The sequence below is a fragment of the Oncorhynchus tshawytscha genome, linkage group LG08 (genome assembly GCF_018296145.1).
Source record: "Oncorhynchus tshawytscha isolate Ot180627B linkage group LG08, Otsh_v2.0, whole genome shotgun sequence".
Taxonomy (NCBI): domain Eukaryota; kingdom Metazoa; phylum Chordata; class Actinopteri; order Salmoniformes; family Salmonidae; genus Oncorhynchus; species Oncorhynchus tshawytscha.
This window is the reverse complement of record NC_056436.1, coordinates 89,408,425-89,423,040: the sequence shown is the minus strand read 5'-3', so window position 1 is coordinate 89,423,040 and position 14,616 is coordinate 89,408,425. Positions and strand designations below refer to the sequence as shown.

Below are 14,616 nucleotides of genomic sequence, written 5' to 3'. Positions count from 1 at the left end.
GAGGGAAGTCAACTTCAAAACGAGACGTATCTTAATTGGGATTATCAGCTGTTGTTGGGAAGCAATGAATCATTCTAAAAATGACAAAAATAGTGCACTATATAGGGAATAGGGTGGCAGTTGGGACGTAGCCCTTGAAATGGACAAAAATAGGTGCTGGGACTCTTCGAAAGTAGGTACTCATAATCGAGAGCCAATATTGTACAAGAGGTGGCAACACTCAAGCAGTAGAACAGGGACCTTACGGCAGCTAGAACAATGGCGACCATTTGAGGGGGACCTCGTCCATGTTTCTGTGAGGGGACCACTGTTCGTCCATGTTTCTGTGTTCTGTGAGGGGACCTACCTGCACTGTTCGTCCATGTTTCTGTGAGGGGACCTACCTGCACTGTTCGTCCATGTTTCTGTGAGGGGACCTACCTGCACTGTTCGTCCATTCCGTCCTCGTCTTTATTGATGTCATCGCTGGTGTAATACTTATAACACGACTAGAGGGAGAGGAAACAACAGTGATGCACAGATATTACGTTTTTGGCAGATACCGATATTGTCCTTGCCAAAATAAAACAATACCGATAACCGATATTTAAAATTTTAGCAGCCTTTGAAGCATTTTAGTACAGTTAAATAGTTTGGATGCAGCGGTCTAAGGCACTGCATCTCAGTGCAAGAGGCGTCACTACAGTCCCTGGTTTGAATCCAGGCTGTATCACATCCGGCTCTGATTGAGAGTCCCGTAGGGCGGCGCACAATTGGCCCAGCATCATCCAGGTTTGGCCGGTGTAGGTCGTCTTTGTAAATAATAATTTGTTCTTAACTGTTATGACTAAAAACAACCTGAGGATTGATTAAACATCGTTTGACATGCTTCTACGAACTTTACTGATACTTCTTGGATTTTTCGTCTGCCAGTTGAGACTGCCTTTGGGACATTGGATTACTGAACAAAACGTGCCAACAAAATTGAGGTTTTTGGATAGAAAGAAGGACTTTATCGAACAAAACAAACATTTATTGTGTAACTGGGAGTCTTGTGAGTGCAACCATACGAAGATCAAAGGTAAGTGAATAATCTTATTGCTATTTCTAACTTTTGTGATTAGTCTACTTGGCTGGTAACTGTATGTAATGATTTGTCTGCTGGGTGCTGTCCTCAGATAATAATGCTTTCGCCGTAAAGCCTTTTTGAAATCTGACACGGCGGCTGGATTAACAAGAAGTTACGCTTTATTTTGATGTAGATATTTTCAAGAAAGTTAAATATTTCAATTTAATATTTTTTTAATTTTGCGCTCTGCAATTTCACTGGATGTTGGCCAGGTGGGACGCTACCGTCGACCGTTACTACCATAACAAGTTTTATGACCCACTAATTTAATTATTTTATCAAAATAGTTGTACCTGCTTTTTTTTGCAATAATCACTGATCTGGCTTTCAGGTTTTCTTTAAAAATGATATTTTGTTTAAATTTAACCAGAACCATGCATGATGCACATTTACTAATGTCGTAAACGAACACCGGTCTCAAACAATCTCTCAAGAACAAGCCCACGTGTTAGTGAGTAGCCAGCTAATATTTAGACTTCAAGTTTAGCCAACTTGGATCAAGGTATAATTTGATAAGCTCTGGAATACAGCTAAAAAGGCAAAACAGTTGAATTAGAAACACGACCTCCTGTCCGTCTCCAACTGTTGGAACAGCATGCTAGCCTGTCCACTTTAAATGTATTATATAATTGTGTCTTTTCTAAAACACAGACTAGACAGCTTGTATAAGCAGTCTTTGGCTAATATGCTGCTAGTGGTAGGTGGAACCCCAATGCTGCGGGCGACAAACTGACCATTTACAGAATCAATGTTGATAATCTTGTTTTAGTAGAGAACTGCACGCAATTTAAGGAGTTGAGACAAACAGGATTAGAAAAGTAGATTTCTCTATTACAGTAAAATAATCTCTCAGTGTGTTTCGGTCTCCATATTTATTTTATTTATTTTTATTTTACCTTTATTTAACTAGGCAAGTCAGTTAAGAACAAATTCTTATTTTCAATGACGGCCTAGGAACAGTGGGTTAACTGCCTGTTCAGGGGCAAGAACGACAGATTTGTACCTTGTCAGCTCGGGGGTTTGAACTTGCAACCTTCCGGTTCCTAGTCCAACGCTCTAACCACTAGGCTACCCTGCCGCCCCATATGACCCATTCTGTTCCAACAAACCTCAAATGCAAATACCAAGTTGAAACCGCTGGTCAGAGGAATAAGTGATCTCTCATATTTGTTTTTGTGAGGGGCGGGGGCTTGGTGTGAGGGGCTCGGTGCGAGGGGCAGGGGCTCGGTGTGAGTGGCAGGGGGAGGGGCTCGGTGTGAGTGGCAGGGGAGGGGCTCGGTGTGAGTGGCAGGGGGAGGGGCTCGGTGTGAGTGGCAGGGGGAGGGGCTCGGTGTGAGTGGCAGGGGAGGGGCTCGGTGTGAGTGGCAGGGGGAGGGGCTCGGTGTGAGTGGCAGGGGGAGGGGCTCGGTGTGAGTGGCAGGGGAGGGGCTCGGTGTGAGTGGCAGGGGGAGGGGCTCGGTGTGAGTGGCAGGGGAGGGGCTCGGTGTGAGTGGCAGGGGGAGGGGCTCGGTGTGAGTGGCAGGGGAGGGGCTCGGTGTGAGTGGCAGGGGAAGGGGCTCGGTGTGAGTGGCAGGGGGAGGGGCTCGGTGTGAGTGGCAGGGGAGGGGCTCGGTGTGAGTGGCAGGGGGAGGGGCTCGGTGTGAGTGGCAGGGGAGGGGCTCGGTGTGAGTGGCAGGGGAGGGGCTCGGTGTGAGTGGCAGGGGAGGGGCTCGGTGTGAGTGGCAGGGGGGGCTCGGTGTGAGTGGCAGGGGAGGGGCTCGGTGTGAGTGGCAGGGGAGGGGCTCGGTGTGAGTGGCAGGGGGAGGGGCTTGGTGTGAGTGGCAGGGGGAGGGGCTTGGTGTGAGTGGCAGGGGGAGGGGCTTGGTGTGAGTGGCAGGGGGAGGGGCTTGGTGTGAGTGGCAGGGGCTTGGTGTGAGTGGCAGGGGGAGGAGCTTGGTGTGAGTGGCAGGGGAGGGGCTTGGTGTGTGTGTGTAAACAGAGGAGGAAACGAAGTGAGAGGTCTCACTCTCGCCCAAATCTGTTCAAAATCATCCCAATGTGTTTCTATGGGCGTATTTTGGTCCTAAGCTTGTCGCCTTTGGGACGACTCCCATTGTTAAGGGGACATTAGCATCTCCTCATTATATTCAGATCTCTGGTGTAAACGGGAAGGAGACGAGAGCAAAAAGACATGAGAACATGCGGACACAAACGCTAAAACTTTTTTTTTTAATTAAAAAGCTATTCTTGTGATATTGGCATTTGGAATATCTCGCAAAAACATACATTCAAATGAATCATATATATATATATATATATGGCCCTACCCTAAAGGAGCATGGTGGAGCTCAGACAGAGAGAGAGACAGGCAGACAGAGAAAGACAGGCAGACAGAGTGAGAGAGACACAGGCAGAGAGAGAGAGACACACAGGCAGACAGAGAGAGAGACACAGGCAGACAGAGAGAGAGACAGGCAGACAGAGAGAGACACAGGCAGACAGAGAGAGAGACACAGGCAGACAGAGAGAGAGACACAGGCAGACAGAGAGAGAGAGACACAGGCAGACAGAGAGAGAGAGACACAGGCAGACAGAGAGAGAGAGACACAGGCAGACAGAGAGAGAGAGACACAGGCAGACAGAGAGAGAGAGACACAGGCAGACAGAGAGAGAGACACAGGCAGACAGAGAGAGAGACACAGGCAGACAGAGAGAGAGAGACACAGGCAGACAGAGAGAGAGAGACACAGGCAGACAGAGACACAGGCAGACAGAGAGAGAGAGACACAGGCAGACAGAGAGAGAGAGACACAGGCAGACAGAGAGAGAGAGACACAGGCAGACAGAGAGAGAGAGACACAGGCAGACAGAGAGAGAGACACAGGCAGACAGAGAGAGAGAGACACAGGCAGAGAGAGAGAGAGACACAGGCAGAGAGAGAGAGAGACAGGCAGAGAGAGAGAGAGACAGGCAGAGAGAGAGAGACACAGGCAGAGAGAGAGAGAGACACAGGCAGAGAGAGAGAGAGACACAGGCAGAGAGAGAGAGAGACACAGGCAGAGAGAGAGAGACAGGCAGACAGAGAGAGAGACAGGCAGACAGAGAGAGAGACAGGCAGACAGAGAGAGAGACAGGCAGACAGAGAGAGAGACAGGCAGACAGAGAGAGAGACAGGCAGACAGAAAGACAGGCAGACAAGAGAAAGACAGGCAGACAAGAGAGAGAAAGACAGGCAGACAGAGAGAGAGACAGGCAGACAGAGAGAGAGAGAGACAGGCAGACAGAGAGAGAGAGAGACAGGCAGACAGAGAGAGAGAGACAGGCAGAGAGAGAGACAATCATCCCACAATCGCAGACTAGAGAGGAAAGGATATGTGAGAAAGACAGACCGATGGAGACAGAATTTGATAGAGAGACAGACAGATAGATGGAAAGATGTAGAGCCCGATAGGAGACAAATAGACAGGTGGAAGATAGACAGAGAGGGTGTTGCAGGTGTATCTACCTTGCAGAGGAGCACATGGAGCATCGGGTGCTCAAACACTGAGTGGCGCTGGAAGTGGTTGACCTGCTGTCCACAGGCGGTGCAGTCTATCCTCTCCTGCAAAGTGGTATCTGGATATAAACAGAGGAAGACCGAGAGACAAACATGTTTAGTTTACATCCAATATCAATCCCAAACTGAATGATTTCATTAAACTGGCAGCGGGTCTGGATATTAGGCTGTTGGAAGACACATTCCTGGTCAAAACCTTTTATTTAACGATGGGAGGATTCAAACCGTTTATCTGACTATTCCCTATATAGTACACTACTTTAGACCAGAGCCCTATGGTAGACCTATTCCCTATATAGTACACTACTTTAGACCAGAGCCCTATGGCACCCTATTCCCTATATAGTGCACTACTTTAGACCAGGGCCCTATGGCACCCTATTCCCTATATAGTGCACTACTTTAGACCAGAGCCCTAAGGCACCCTATTCCCTATATAGTGCACTACTTTAGACCAGGGCCCTATTCTCTATATAGTGCACTACTTTAGACCAGAGCCCTATTCTCTATATAGTGCACTACTTTAGACCAGAGCCCTATTCTCTATATAGTGCACTACTTTAGACCAGAGCCCTATTCTCTATATAGTGCACTACTTTAGACCAGAGCCCTATTCTCTATATAGTGCACTACTTTAGACCAGAGCCCTATTCTCTATATAGTGCACTACATTAGACCAGAGCCCTGTGGCTCCCTATATAATCAAACAGTTCGTAGGTCTTTATATGACTATCCACTTGTTAGTAGTAGTGAGATATACACAGTGAGGAGACCAACCTGTGTTTTTGACTGAGGGGCCCCCCTGGAGGGGGTCCCCCCCTGTGTCTGTGTGGTGTGTGGGGGCCATATCTGAGTACCTGTAATTACATTCCAAATTGTAGGTATTTTGGGTATGCTAAACAAGGTTTATAGTATGTGAAATGTATAAATTGAGTATGATTTAAAAATTCCATTTAAGGACAAAGTAGGTCAGATTTTAGACATGGCCTATGTGTGAGAGACAAACCTGTCTTTTTCCTTGAGAGGTCCAGCTTCATGGCTCCTCTGCTCTCCTTGTTGTCAGTCCCAGGCCGTACCACCAACATGCCTGAAGAAGAGGACAAGCACTTAATGTGCATCCCAAATGGCTCCCTATTCCCTATTTAGTGTACTACTTTAGACCAGAGCCCTATGGCTCCCTATATAAAGCACTACTTTAGACCAGAGTCCTATGGCTCCCTATTCCCTATATAGTGCACTACTTTAGACCAGAGCCCTATGGCACCCTATTCCCTATATAGTGCACTACTTTAGACCAGAGCCATATTCCCTATATAATGCACTACTTTAGACCAGAACCCTATTCCCTATATAGTGCACTACTTTAGACTAGAGTCCTATGGCTCCCTATTCCCTATATAGTGCACTACTTTAGACCAGAGCCCTATTCCCTATATAGTGCACTACTTTAGACCAGAGCCCTATTCCCTATATAGTGCACTACTTTAGACCAGAGCCCTATTCCCTATATAGTGCACTACTTTAGACCAGAGCCCTATTCCCTATATAGTGCACTACTTTAGACCAGAACCCTATTCCCTATATAGTGCACTACTTTAGACCAGAGCCCTATTCCCTATATAGTGCACTACTTTAGACCAGAACCCTATTCCCTATATAGTGCACTACTTTAGACCAGAGCCCTATTCCCTATATAGTGCACTACTTTAGACCAGAGCCCTATTCCCTATATAGTGCACTACTTTAGACCAGAGCCCTATTCCCTATATAATGCACTACTTTAGACCAGAACCCTATTCCCTATATAGTGCACTACTTTAGACCAGAGTCCTATGGCTCCCTATTCCCTATATAGTGCACTACTATAGACCAGAGCCCTATTCCCTATATAGTGCACTACTTTAGACCAGGGCCCTATTCCCTATATAGTGCACTACTATACCCCAGAGCCCTATTCCCTATATAGTGCACTACTTTAGACCAGAGCCCTATTCCCTATATAGTGCACTACTTTAGACCAGGGCCCTATTCCCTATATAGTGCACTACTATAGACCAGAGCCCTATTCCCTATATAGTGCACTACTTTAGACCAGAGCCCTATTCCCTAAATAGTACACTACTTAGACCAGGACCCTATTCCCTACATAGCACACTACTTAGACCAGGCACTATATAGTGCACTACTTAGACCAGGGCCCTATTCCCTAAATAGAGCACTACTATAGACCAGAGCCCTATTCCCTATATAGAGCACTACTTTAGACCAGAGCCCTATTCCCTATATAGTGCACTACTATAGACCAGAGCCCTATTCCCTATATAGAGCACTACTTTAGACCAGAGCCCTATTCCCTATATAGTGCACTACTTTAGACCAGGACCCTATTCCCTATATAGTGCACTACTTTAGACCAGAGCCCTATTCCCTATATAGTGCACTACTATAGACCAGAGCCCTATTCCCTATATAGTGCACTATTTTAGACCAGGGCCCTATTCCCTATATAGTGCACTACTATAGACCAGAGCCCTATTCCCTATATAATGCACTACTATAGACCAGGGCCCTATTCCCTATATAGTGCACTACTTTAGACCAGGGCCCTATTCCCTATATAGTGCACTACTATAGACCAGAGCCCTATTCCCTATATAGTGCACTACTATAGACCAGGACTCATAACTCTCAACAAGTGCTCTTTCACCACATAAACCTTGAATATGAACTCAAAACCTTTTTAAAAACATGAACAACAGTATTATCTACCTTGAACATCAACTCAGAATAGACCAACAACAACAGTATTATCTACCTTGAACATCAACTCAGAATAGACCAGCAACAACAGTATTATCTACCTTGAGCATCAACTCAGAATAGACCAGCAACAACAGTATTATCTACCTTGAGCATCAACTCAGAATAGACCAACAACAACAGTATTATCTACCTTGAACATCAACTCAGAATAGACCAACAACAACAGTATTATCCACCTTGAGCATCAACTCAGAATAGACCAACAACAGTATTATCTACCTTGAGCATCAACTCAGAATAGACCAACAACAACAGTATTATCTACCTTGAACATCAACTCAGAATAGACCAACAACAACAGTATTATCCACCTTGAACATCAACTCAGAATAGACCAGCAACAACAGTATTATCCACCTTGAACATCAACTCAGAATAGACCAGCAACAACAGTATTATCTACCTTGAACATCAACTCAGAATAGACCAACAACAGTATTATCTACCTTGAACATCAACTCAGAATAGACCAGCAACAACAGTATTATCCACCTTGAACATCAACTCAGAATAGACCAGCAACAACAGTATTATCTACCTTGAACATCAACTCAGAATAGACCAACAACAACAGTATTATCCACCTTGAACATCAACTCAGAATAGACCAGCAACAACAGTATTATCCACCTTGAACATCAACTCAGAATAGACCAGCAACAACAGTATTATCTACCTTGAACATCAACTCAGAATAGACCAGCAACAACAGTATTATCTACCTTGAACATCAACTCAGAATAGACCAACAACAACAGTATTATCCACCTTGAACATCAACTCAGAATAGACCAGCAACAACAGTATTATCCACCTTGAACATCAACTCAGAATAGACCAGCAACAACAGTATTATCTACCTTGAACATCAACTCAGAATAGACCAGCAACAACAGTATTATCTACCTTGAACATCAACTCAGAATAGACCAGCAACAACAGTATTATCTACCTTGATCATCAACTCAGAATAGACCAGCAACAACAGTATTATCCACATTGAACATCAACTCAGAATAGACCAGCAACAACAGTATTATCCACCTTGAACATCAACTCAGAATAGACCAACAACAACAGTATCATCCACCTTGAACATCAACTCAGAATAGACCAACAACAACAGTATTATCCACCTTGAACATCAACTCAGAATAGACCAACAACAACAGTATCATCCACCTTGAACATCAACTCAGAATAGACCAGCAACAACAGTATTATCTACCTTGAACATCAACTCAGAATAGACCAGCAACAGTATCAGCCACCTTGAACATCAACTCAGAATAGACCAACAACAGTATTATCTACCTTGAACATCAACTCAGAATAGACCAACAACAGTATTATCTACCTTGAGCATCAACTCAGAATAGACCAACAACAACAGTATTATCTACCTTGAACATCAACTCAGAATAGACCAGCAACAACAGTATTATCCACCTTGAACATCAACTCAGAATAGACCAGCAACAGTATCAGCCACCTTGAACATCAACTCAGAATAGACCAACAACAGTATTATCTACCTTGAACATCAACTCAGAATAGACCAACAACAGTATTATCTACCTTGAACATCAACTCAGAATAGACCAACAACAACAGTATTATCTACCTTGAACATCAACTCAGAATAGACCAACAACAATATTATCCACAAAGTGTAGAAATGCACCTTCTGGCTCCACAATGATATGAAGAGGCATTAAAACACGTGCTGGCCCCAGGTCGTGGTAGACCTTACCATCTGAGGGGTTGTCAGAGGCGCCATCTTCCTGTCCACTCTCGTCCGAGGTGTCAGACTCATTCCCTCCGGTGTGCTTGGCTGTAACAGCAGGCTTCCTCTTGGTGTGAGAAGAAGAGGGTCTCTCAGTCTCTGCTGAGCTCCCAGGCTGAGGAGTAAACAAGAGTCAACATGAGTCTAATGAAAAATCTCAGAATAGACCCTGAGTGATCGCCCTGTTATCTGCTACAGAAGCTACAGTCCATCTGTGTCCCAAATGGCACCCTATCTAGCGCACTACGTTCAACCAGCTCTGGTAAGACATTCATGAAGTTCACAGGTGGATACATCTGAAAAAGTGAGCAGGTAAATAGACAATCTGATGTTGACCTACCTCCTCCTCCTCCTCCATCTGGTCTGTAATCGGAAGTTGACCTACTTCCTGCTCCATCATTTGGTCTGTAGATTCAGCTGAGGTTCTACTCATTTAACCTGCCAACAACAAGAAATCCCACTATTAGGTCAGAAATTAGACAATTTAAAAGGCCGGGGAGATGAAGAGCGGACTAAATTACCAGGTTAGAGGCTCTTTCCTTTTTGTGAGTAAAAGCAAAACAGCCTGATCTGAATCAAGATCTAGGGCTTTGTCCCAAATGACACTCTGTTCCCTGTAGTAGTGCACTATTTAACGGAGCAGGCCAGCAGCACCAATGGAGCAGCCCGGCAGCACCAATGGAGCAGCCCAGCAGCACTAACGGAGCAGCCCAGCAGCACTAATGGAGCAGCACTAATGGAGCAGCCCAGCAGCACCAATGGAGCAGCCCAGCAGCACCAATGGAGCAGCACTAATGGAGCAGCCCGGCAGCACTAATGGCAGCCCAGCAGCACTAACGGAGCAGCCCAGCAGCACTAACGGGCAGCCCAGCAGCACTAACGGAGCAGCCCAGCAGCACTAACGGAGCAGCCCAGCAGCACCAACGGAGCAGCCCAGCAGCACTAACGGAGCAGCCCAGCAGCACTAATGGAGCAGCCCAGCAGCACTAACGGAGCAGCCCAGCAGCACTAATGGAGCAGCACTAATGGAGCAGCCCAGCAGCACTAATGGAGCAGCACTAATGGAGCAGCCCAGCAGCACCAATGGAGCAGCCCAGCAGCACCAATGGAGCAGCACTAATGGAGCAGCCCAGCAGCACTAATGGAGCAGCCCAGCAGCACTAACGGAGCAGCCCAGCAGCACTAATGGAGCAGCACTAATGGAGCAGCCCAGCAGCACCAATGGAGCAGCCCAGCAGCACCAATGGAGCAGCACTAATGGAGCAGCCCAGCAGCACCAATGGAGCAGCACTAATGGAGCAGCCCAGCAGCACTAATGGAGCAGCCCAGCAGCACTAACGGAGCAGCCCAGCAGCACCAATGGAGCAGCACTAATGGAGCAGCCCAGCAGCACTAACGGAGCAGCCCAGCAGCACTAATGGGAGTTTGAGTGGAACTTTGGCTCTATTACACGGGACCTAAATAAGCCAGATTTGCTAGGCCTACTGTTTCAACAAAAATGGCTTCCGTCATTGTTTCTATAGTGTGAACATGTGAAATTAGCAACCATGGGCAGTAACTAGACAGTTCAAATCGGATGTTATTTGTCACATGCTTCATAAACAACAGGTGTAGACTAACAGTGAAATGCTTCATCAACAACAGGTGTAGACTAACAGTGAAATGCTTCATAAACAACAGGTGTAGACTAACAGTGACATGCTTCATAAACTACAGGTGTAGACTAACAGTCAAATGCTCCATAAACAACAGGTGTAGAAGCATTTTGCTACACTCGCATTAACATCTGCTAACCATGTGTATGTGACAAATAAATTTGATTTGATTTAGACTAACAGTGAAATGCTTCATAAACAACAGGTGTAGTCTAACAGTGAAATGCTTGATAAACAACAGGTGTAGACTAACAGTGACATGCTGACTGACGGCCCTTCCCAACAACGAAGAGAAAGAAAATAGAGAAATAATAGAAAAGGGAAAAAAACATAATAAAAGTAATAATAAATACACAATGACTAACCTGACTATATACACAGAGTACCAGTACTGAGTCAATGAGTAACCTGACTATATACACAGAGTACCAGTACTGAGTCAATGAGTAACCTGACTATATACACAGAGTACCAGTACTGAGTCAATGAGTAACCTGACTATATATACAGAGTACCAGTACTGAGTCAATGAGTAACCTGACTATATACACAGAGTACCAGTACTGAGTCAATGAGTAACCTGACTATATACACAGGATACCAGTACTGAGTCAATGAGTAACCTGACTATATACACAGGATACCAGTACTGAGTCAATGAGTAACCTGACTATATACACAGGATACCAGTACTGAGTCAATGAGTAACCTGACTATATACAGAGGATACCAGTACTGAGTCAATGAGTAACCTGACTATATACAGAGGATACCAGTACTGAGTCAATGAGTAACCTGACTATATACACAGAGTACCAGTACTGAGTCAATGAGTAACCTGACTATATACACAGGATACCAGTACTGAGTCAATGAGTAACCTGACTATATACACAGGATACCAGTACTGAGTCAATGAGTAACCTGACTATATACACAGGATACCAGTACTGAGTCAATGAGTAACCTGACTATATACACAGGATACCAGTACTGAGTCAATGAGTAACCTGACTATATACACAGAGTACCAGTACTGAGTCAATGAGTAACCTGACTATATACACAGAGTACCAGTACTGAGTCAATGAGTAACCTGACTATATACACAGAGTACCAGTACTGAGTCAATGAGTAACCTGACTATATACAGAGGATACCAGTACTGAGTCAATGAGTAACCTGACTATATACAGAGGATACCAGTACTGAGTCAATGAGTAACCTGACTATATACACAGGATACCAGTACTGAGTCAATGAGTAACCTGACTATATACACAGGATACCAGTACTGAGTCAATGAGTAACCTGACTATATACACAGAGTACCAGTACTGAGTCAATGAGTAACCTGACTATATACACAGAGTACCAGTACTGAGTCAATGAGTAACCTGACTATATACACAGAGTATACACACCCACACTACTCGTGCTCGTCATTTGAGTGTCTGCGTAGTTGGGCGCTAAAATAGAACTTGGTTCCATTTGTAATGATTGACATGCTGCAAATCCCGCCTCTCCCATCTCCTCATTGGTTTTTAGGAGCATTGAAAAATGAACTGAGGTCCACAGTCCAATTGGTGGTGGTAAAGCACCTTCAAGTTGGTTGCCAACTGCCATATAAAGGTCAAAGAAGAAGCCTGATGGAGGAGAGATGACTAGAAACAAACTTGGTTTACCCTTTTATGGGAGGATTCATTTGTCGGAGTAGAGGACCTTGTGCATTTCAGGTAAAATAACAACCCAATGTTTATATCCCAGGACAAATTAGCTAGCTACATTTCCATAAATGTTTAATGCTTTTCGACCTGTCCCCAAATGAATATAGTTGGTTCAGAGTTCGTTTTCATATTTTAAACTGCATGTCCTGATCTCCTCTGGTGTGGGAGGACAACCTCAACATGCGGACGGTGTCTCGGGTGGATGATGTCTCATGCGGAAGTGCATGTTAGACCGCTGCACCACTCAGGATCCCAATACATAAGAATAAAGTGATAGATGAACAGTAGCTATTTGAGCTAAAAATGCAGTTACAACAGCTCGGTGTAAAGAAAAATGGCCCGTGTGTGTGCGACCTAAAGGTTTAACTCCAGCATTATTAATGGACGTTTTTCATCTCCATTGTGCGTTTCTGTTGAGCATCGGGTTCCTGTCTGGTGCGAATGAACGAACTAACATGGACCTTGTCTGCTACAATTAATGCTTTCTGACATGAACAGAGTACAAAAATCAGGCGAGATGGAAGAAAAACATACTACAAAAACCGGGCATCTTCCCACCAAAGGCGAACTAACTAACCGGAGTGTCTGTGCACTAAGTCAACCTGACTCTTATCAAAACAACCTTTTATTTGTCACATGGGCCGAATTACAACAGTTTAGACCCTTACGAGAAATGCTGACTTACAAACCCTTAACCAACAATGCCGTTTTAAGAAAATAATAATTAAGAAAATATCTACTCAATAAACCACCTAAAAAAAGCTTAACAACAAGAACCAGGCGATATACAAGGTGTACCGGTATCGAGTCCATGTGGGGGGGTGCAGGTTAGTCGAGGTAAACAGACATCTATTATCTGATTTCACCTTTATTTAACCAGGTTGAACAGTTGAGAACAAATTCTCATTTACAACTGGGACCTGGTCAAGATAAAGCAAAGCAGTGAGACACACATGGAATAAACATAGTCAATAACACAATAGAAAAGTGTGATCAAACTGTATATATAAAAATCCAACATCTCTGCAGTATGTCCACATTTCAGACATCAGATTCCCGGACAACCCTGCAATACCGTTTCAATGGTCCAGAGCATTCAGAGACATGCAACGAAATGCATCAGTTTATCCCCCTCGCCAGATATGTCAGATCCCACATTAGTTAGCATGCTAGGTAGCTAGCTTATACATTCCGGGCCAAAACACAGGTGGAAATCGACCAAAACCCGCTGACATGTTTTGTTTTACAACCTTTTACCTTTTCAACTCAAAAATACTAACTTAGTAATAGTGGTTGAGTTAGCTAGCTAGGTTATACATCCTCCGTTAGAACAGCAGTAGCCGTTTTCGTAGTGTAGCTAGCTACGTTGGTACCGTGGGAAACCGAGCCGGTTCCGCTGCATAACACCGGTACATCGCTAACGAGCCCAGAGCATCAATGCAAAGATGCTAACGTTAGGCACTGAGGAAAAGATAATACCTACTGTACTCTCTTGTCATTTATTGAATGACTGAAACACGTGTAGTTCTTGGCACGTCGTCCCGGAGATGTAAAACAAATAATTCTCAGTAATTTGTCATTTTAGAAAAATGTTAAAATATTGAAGCAAACCTCCTTTTTTTCAGTGGAGACAAAGCAAAGGCGCCATTTTACCGGATGGTTTGAGACGCACTAAAATGGCGCATCTAGCCCAAATCCTATCTGTTGTCCTATTGGTTGTTGAGTCAGGAAATGATGGCTTTCTGATTGGCCAAATCGTTTTGAGCGTTTCCATAGGCTTAGTGTGAATCGTATTCTCTCAATCTACTGGCGACTTTTTTTTGTGTCCCACCTCTATGCTCTGGTTTTTATTTTTGATTAATTCACACGTTCCACAATGGAAATGCCACATGGAAATGACACTGTTTTCTCTGATAATCTGAGCCTCCCATAGAGGCAGGCTGCATTCTGGTCTGTCTTGAATTCTAAACTCTATTGCTTAG

The 14,616-nt window shown here is 44.6% G+C and overlaps 1 protein-coding gene across 1 annotated transcript in view; it reads right to left on the bottom strand.

Moving 5' to 3' along the window:
* LOC112223949 (transcriptional regulator ATRX-like) overlaps nucleotides 1-14,312 on the bottom strand; it is a gene marked incomplete at its 3' end in the record, with an annotated part of 88,851 nt that extends 74,539 nt beyond the window's left edge. The window contains 6 exon segments of the mRNA XM_042326174.1: nucleotides 421-488; nucleotides 4,593-4,702; nucleotides 5,650-5,730; nucleotides 9,220-9,367; nucleotides 9,593-9,690; nucleotides 14,118-14,312. Of these exon segments, the coding sequence (XP_042182108.1) occupies nucleotides 421-488; nucleotides 4,593-4,702; nucleotides 5,650-5,730; nucleotides 9,220-9,367; nucleotides 9,593-9,685 (500 nt within the window).
* Nucleotides 14,313-14,616: the final 304 nt, after the last annotated feature.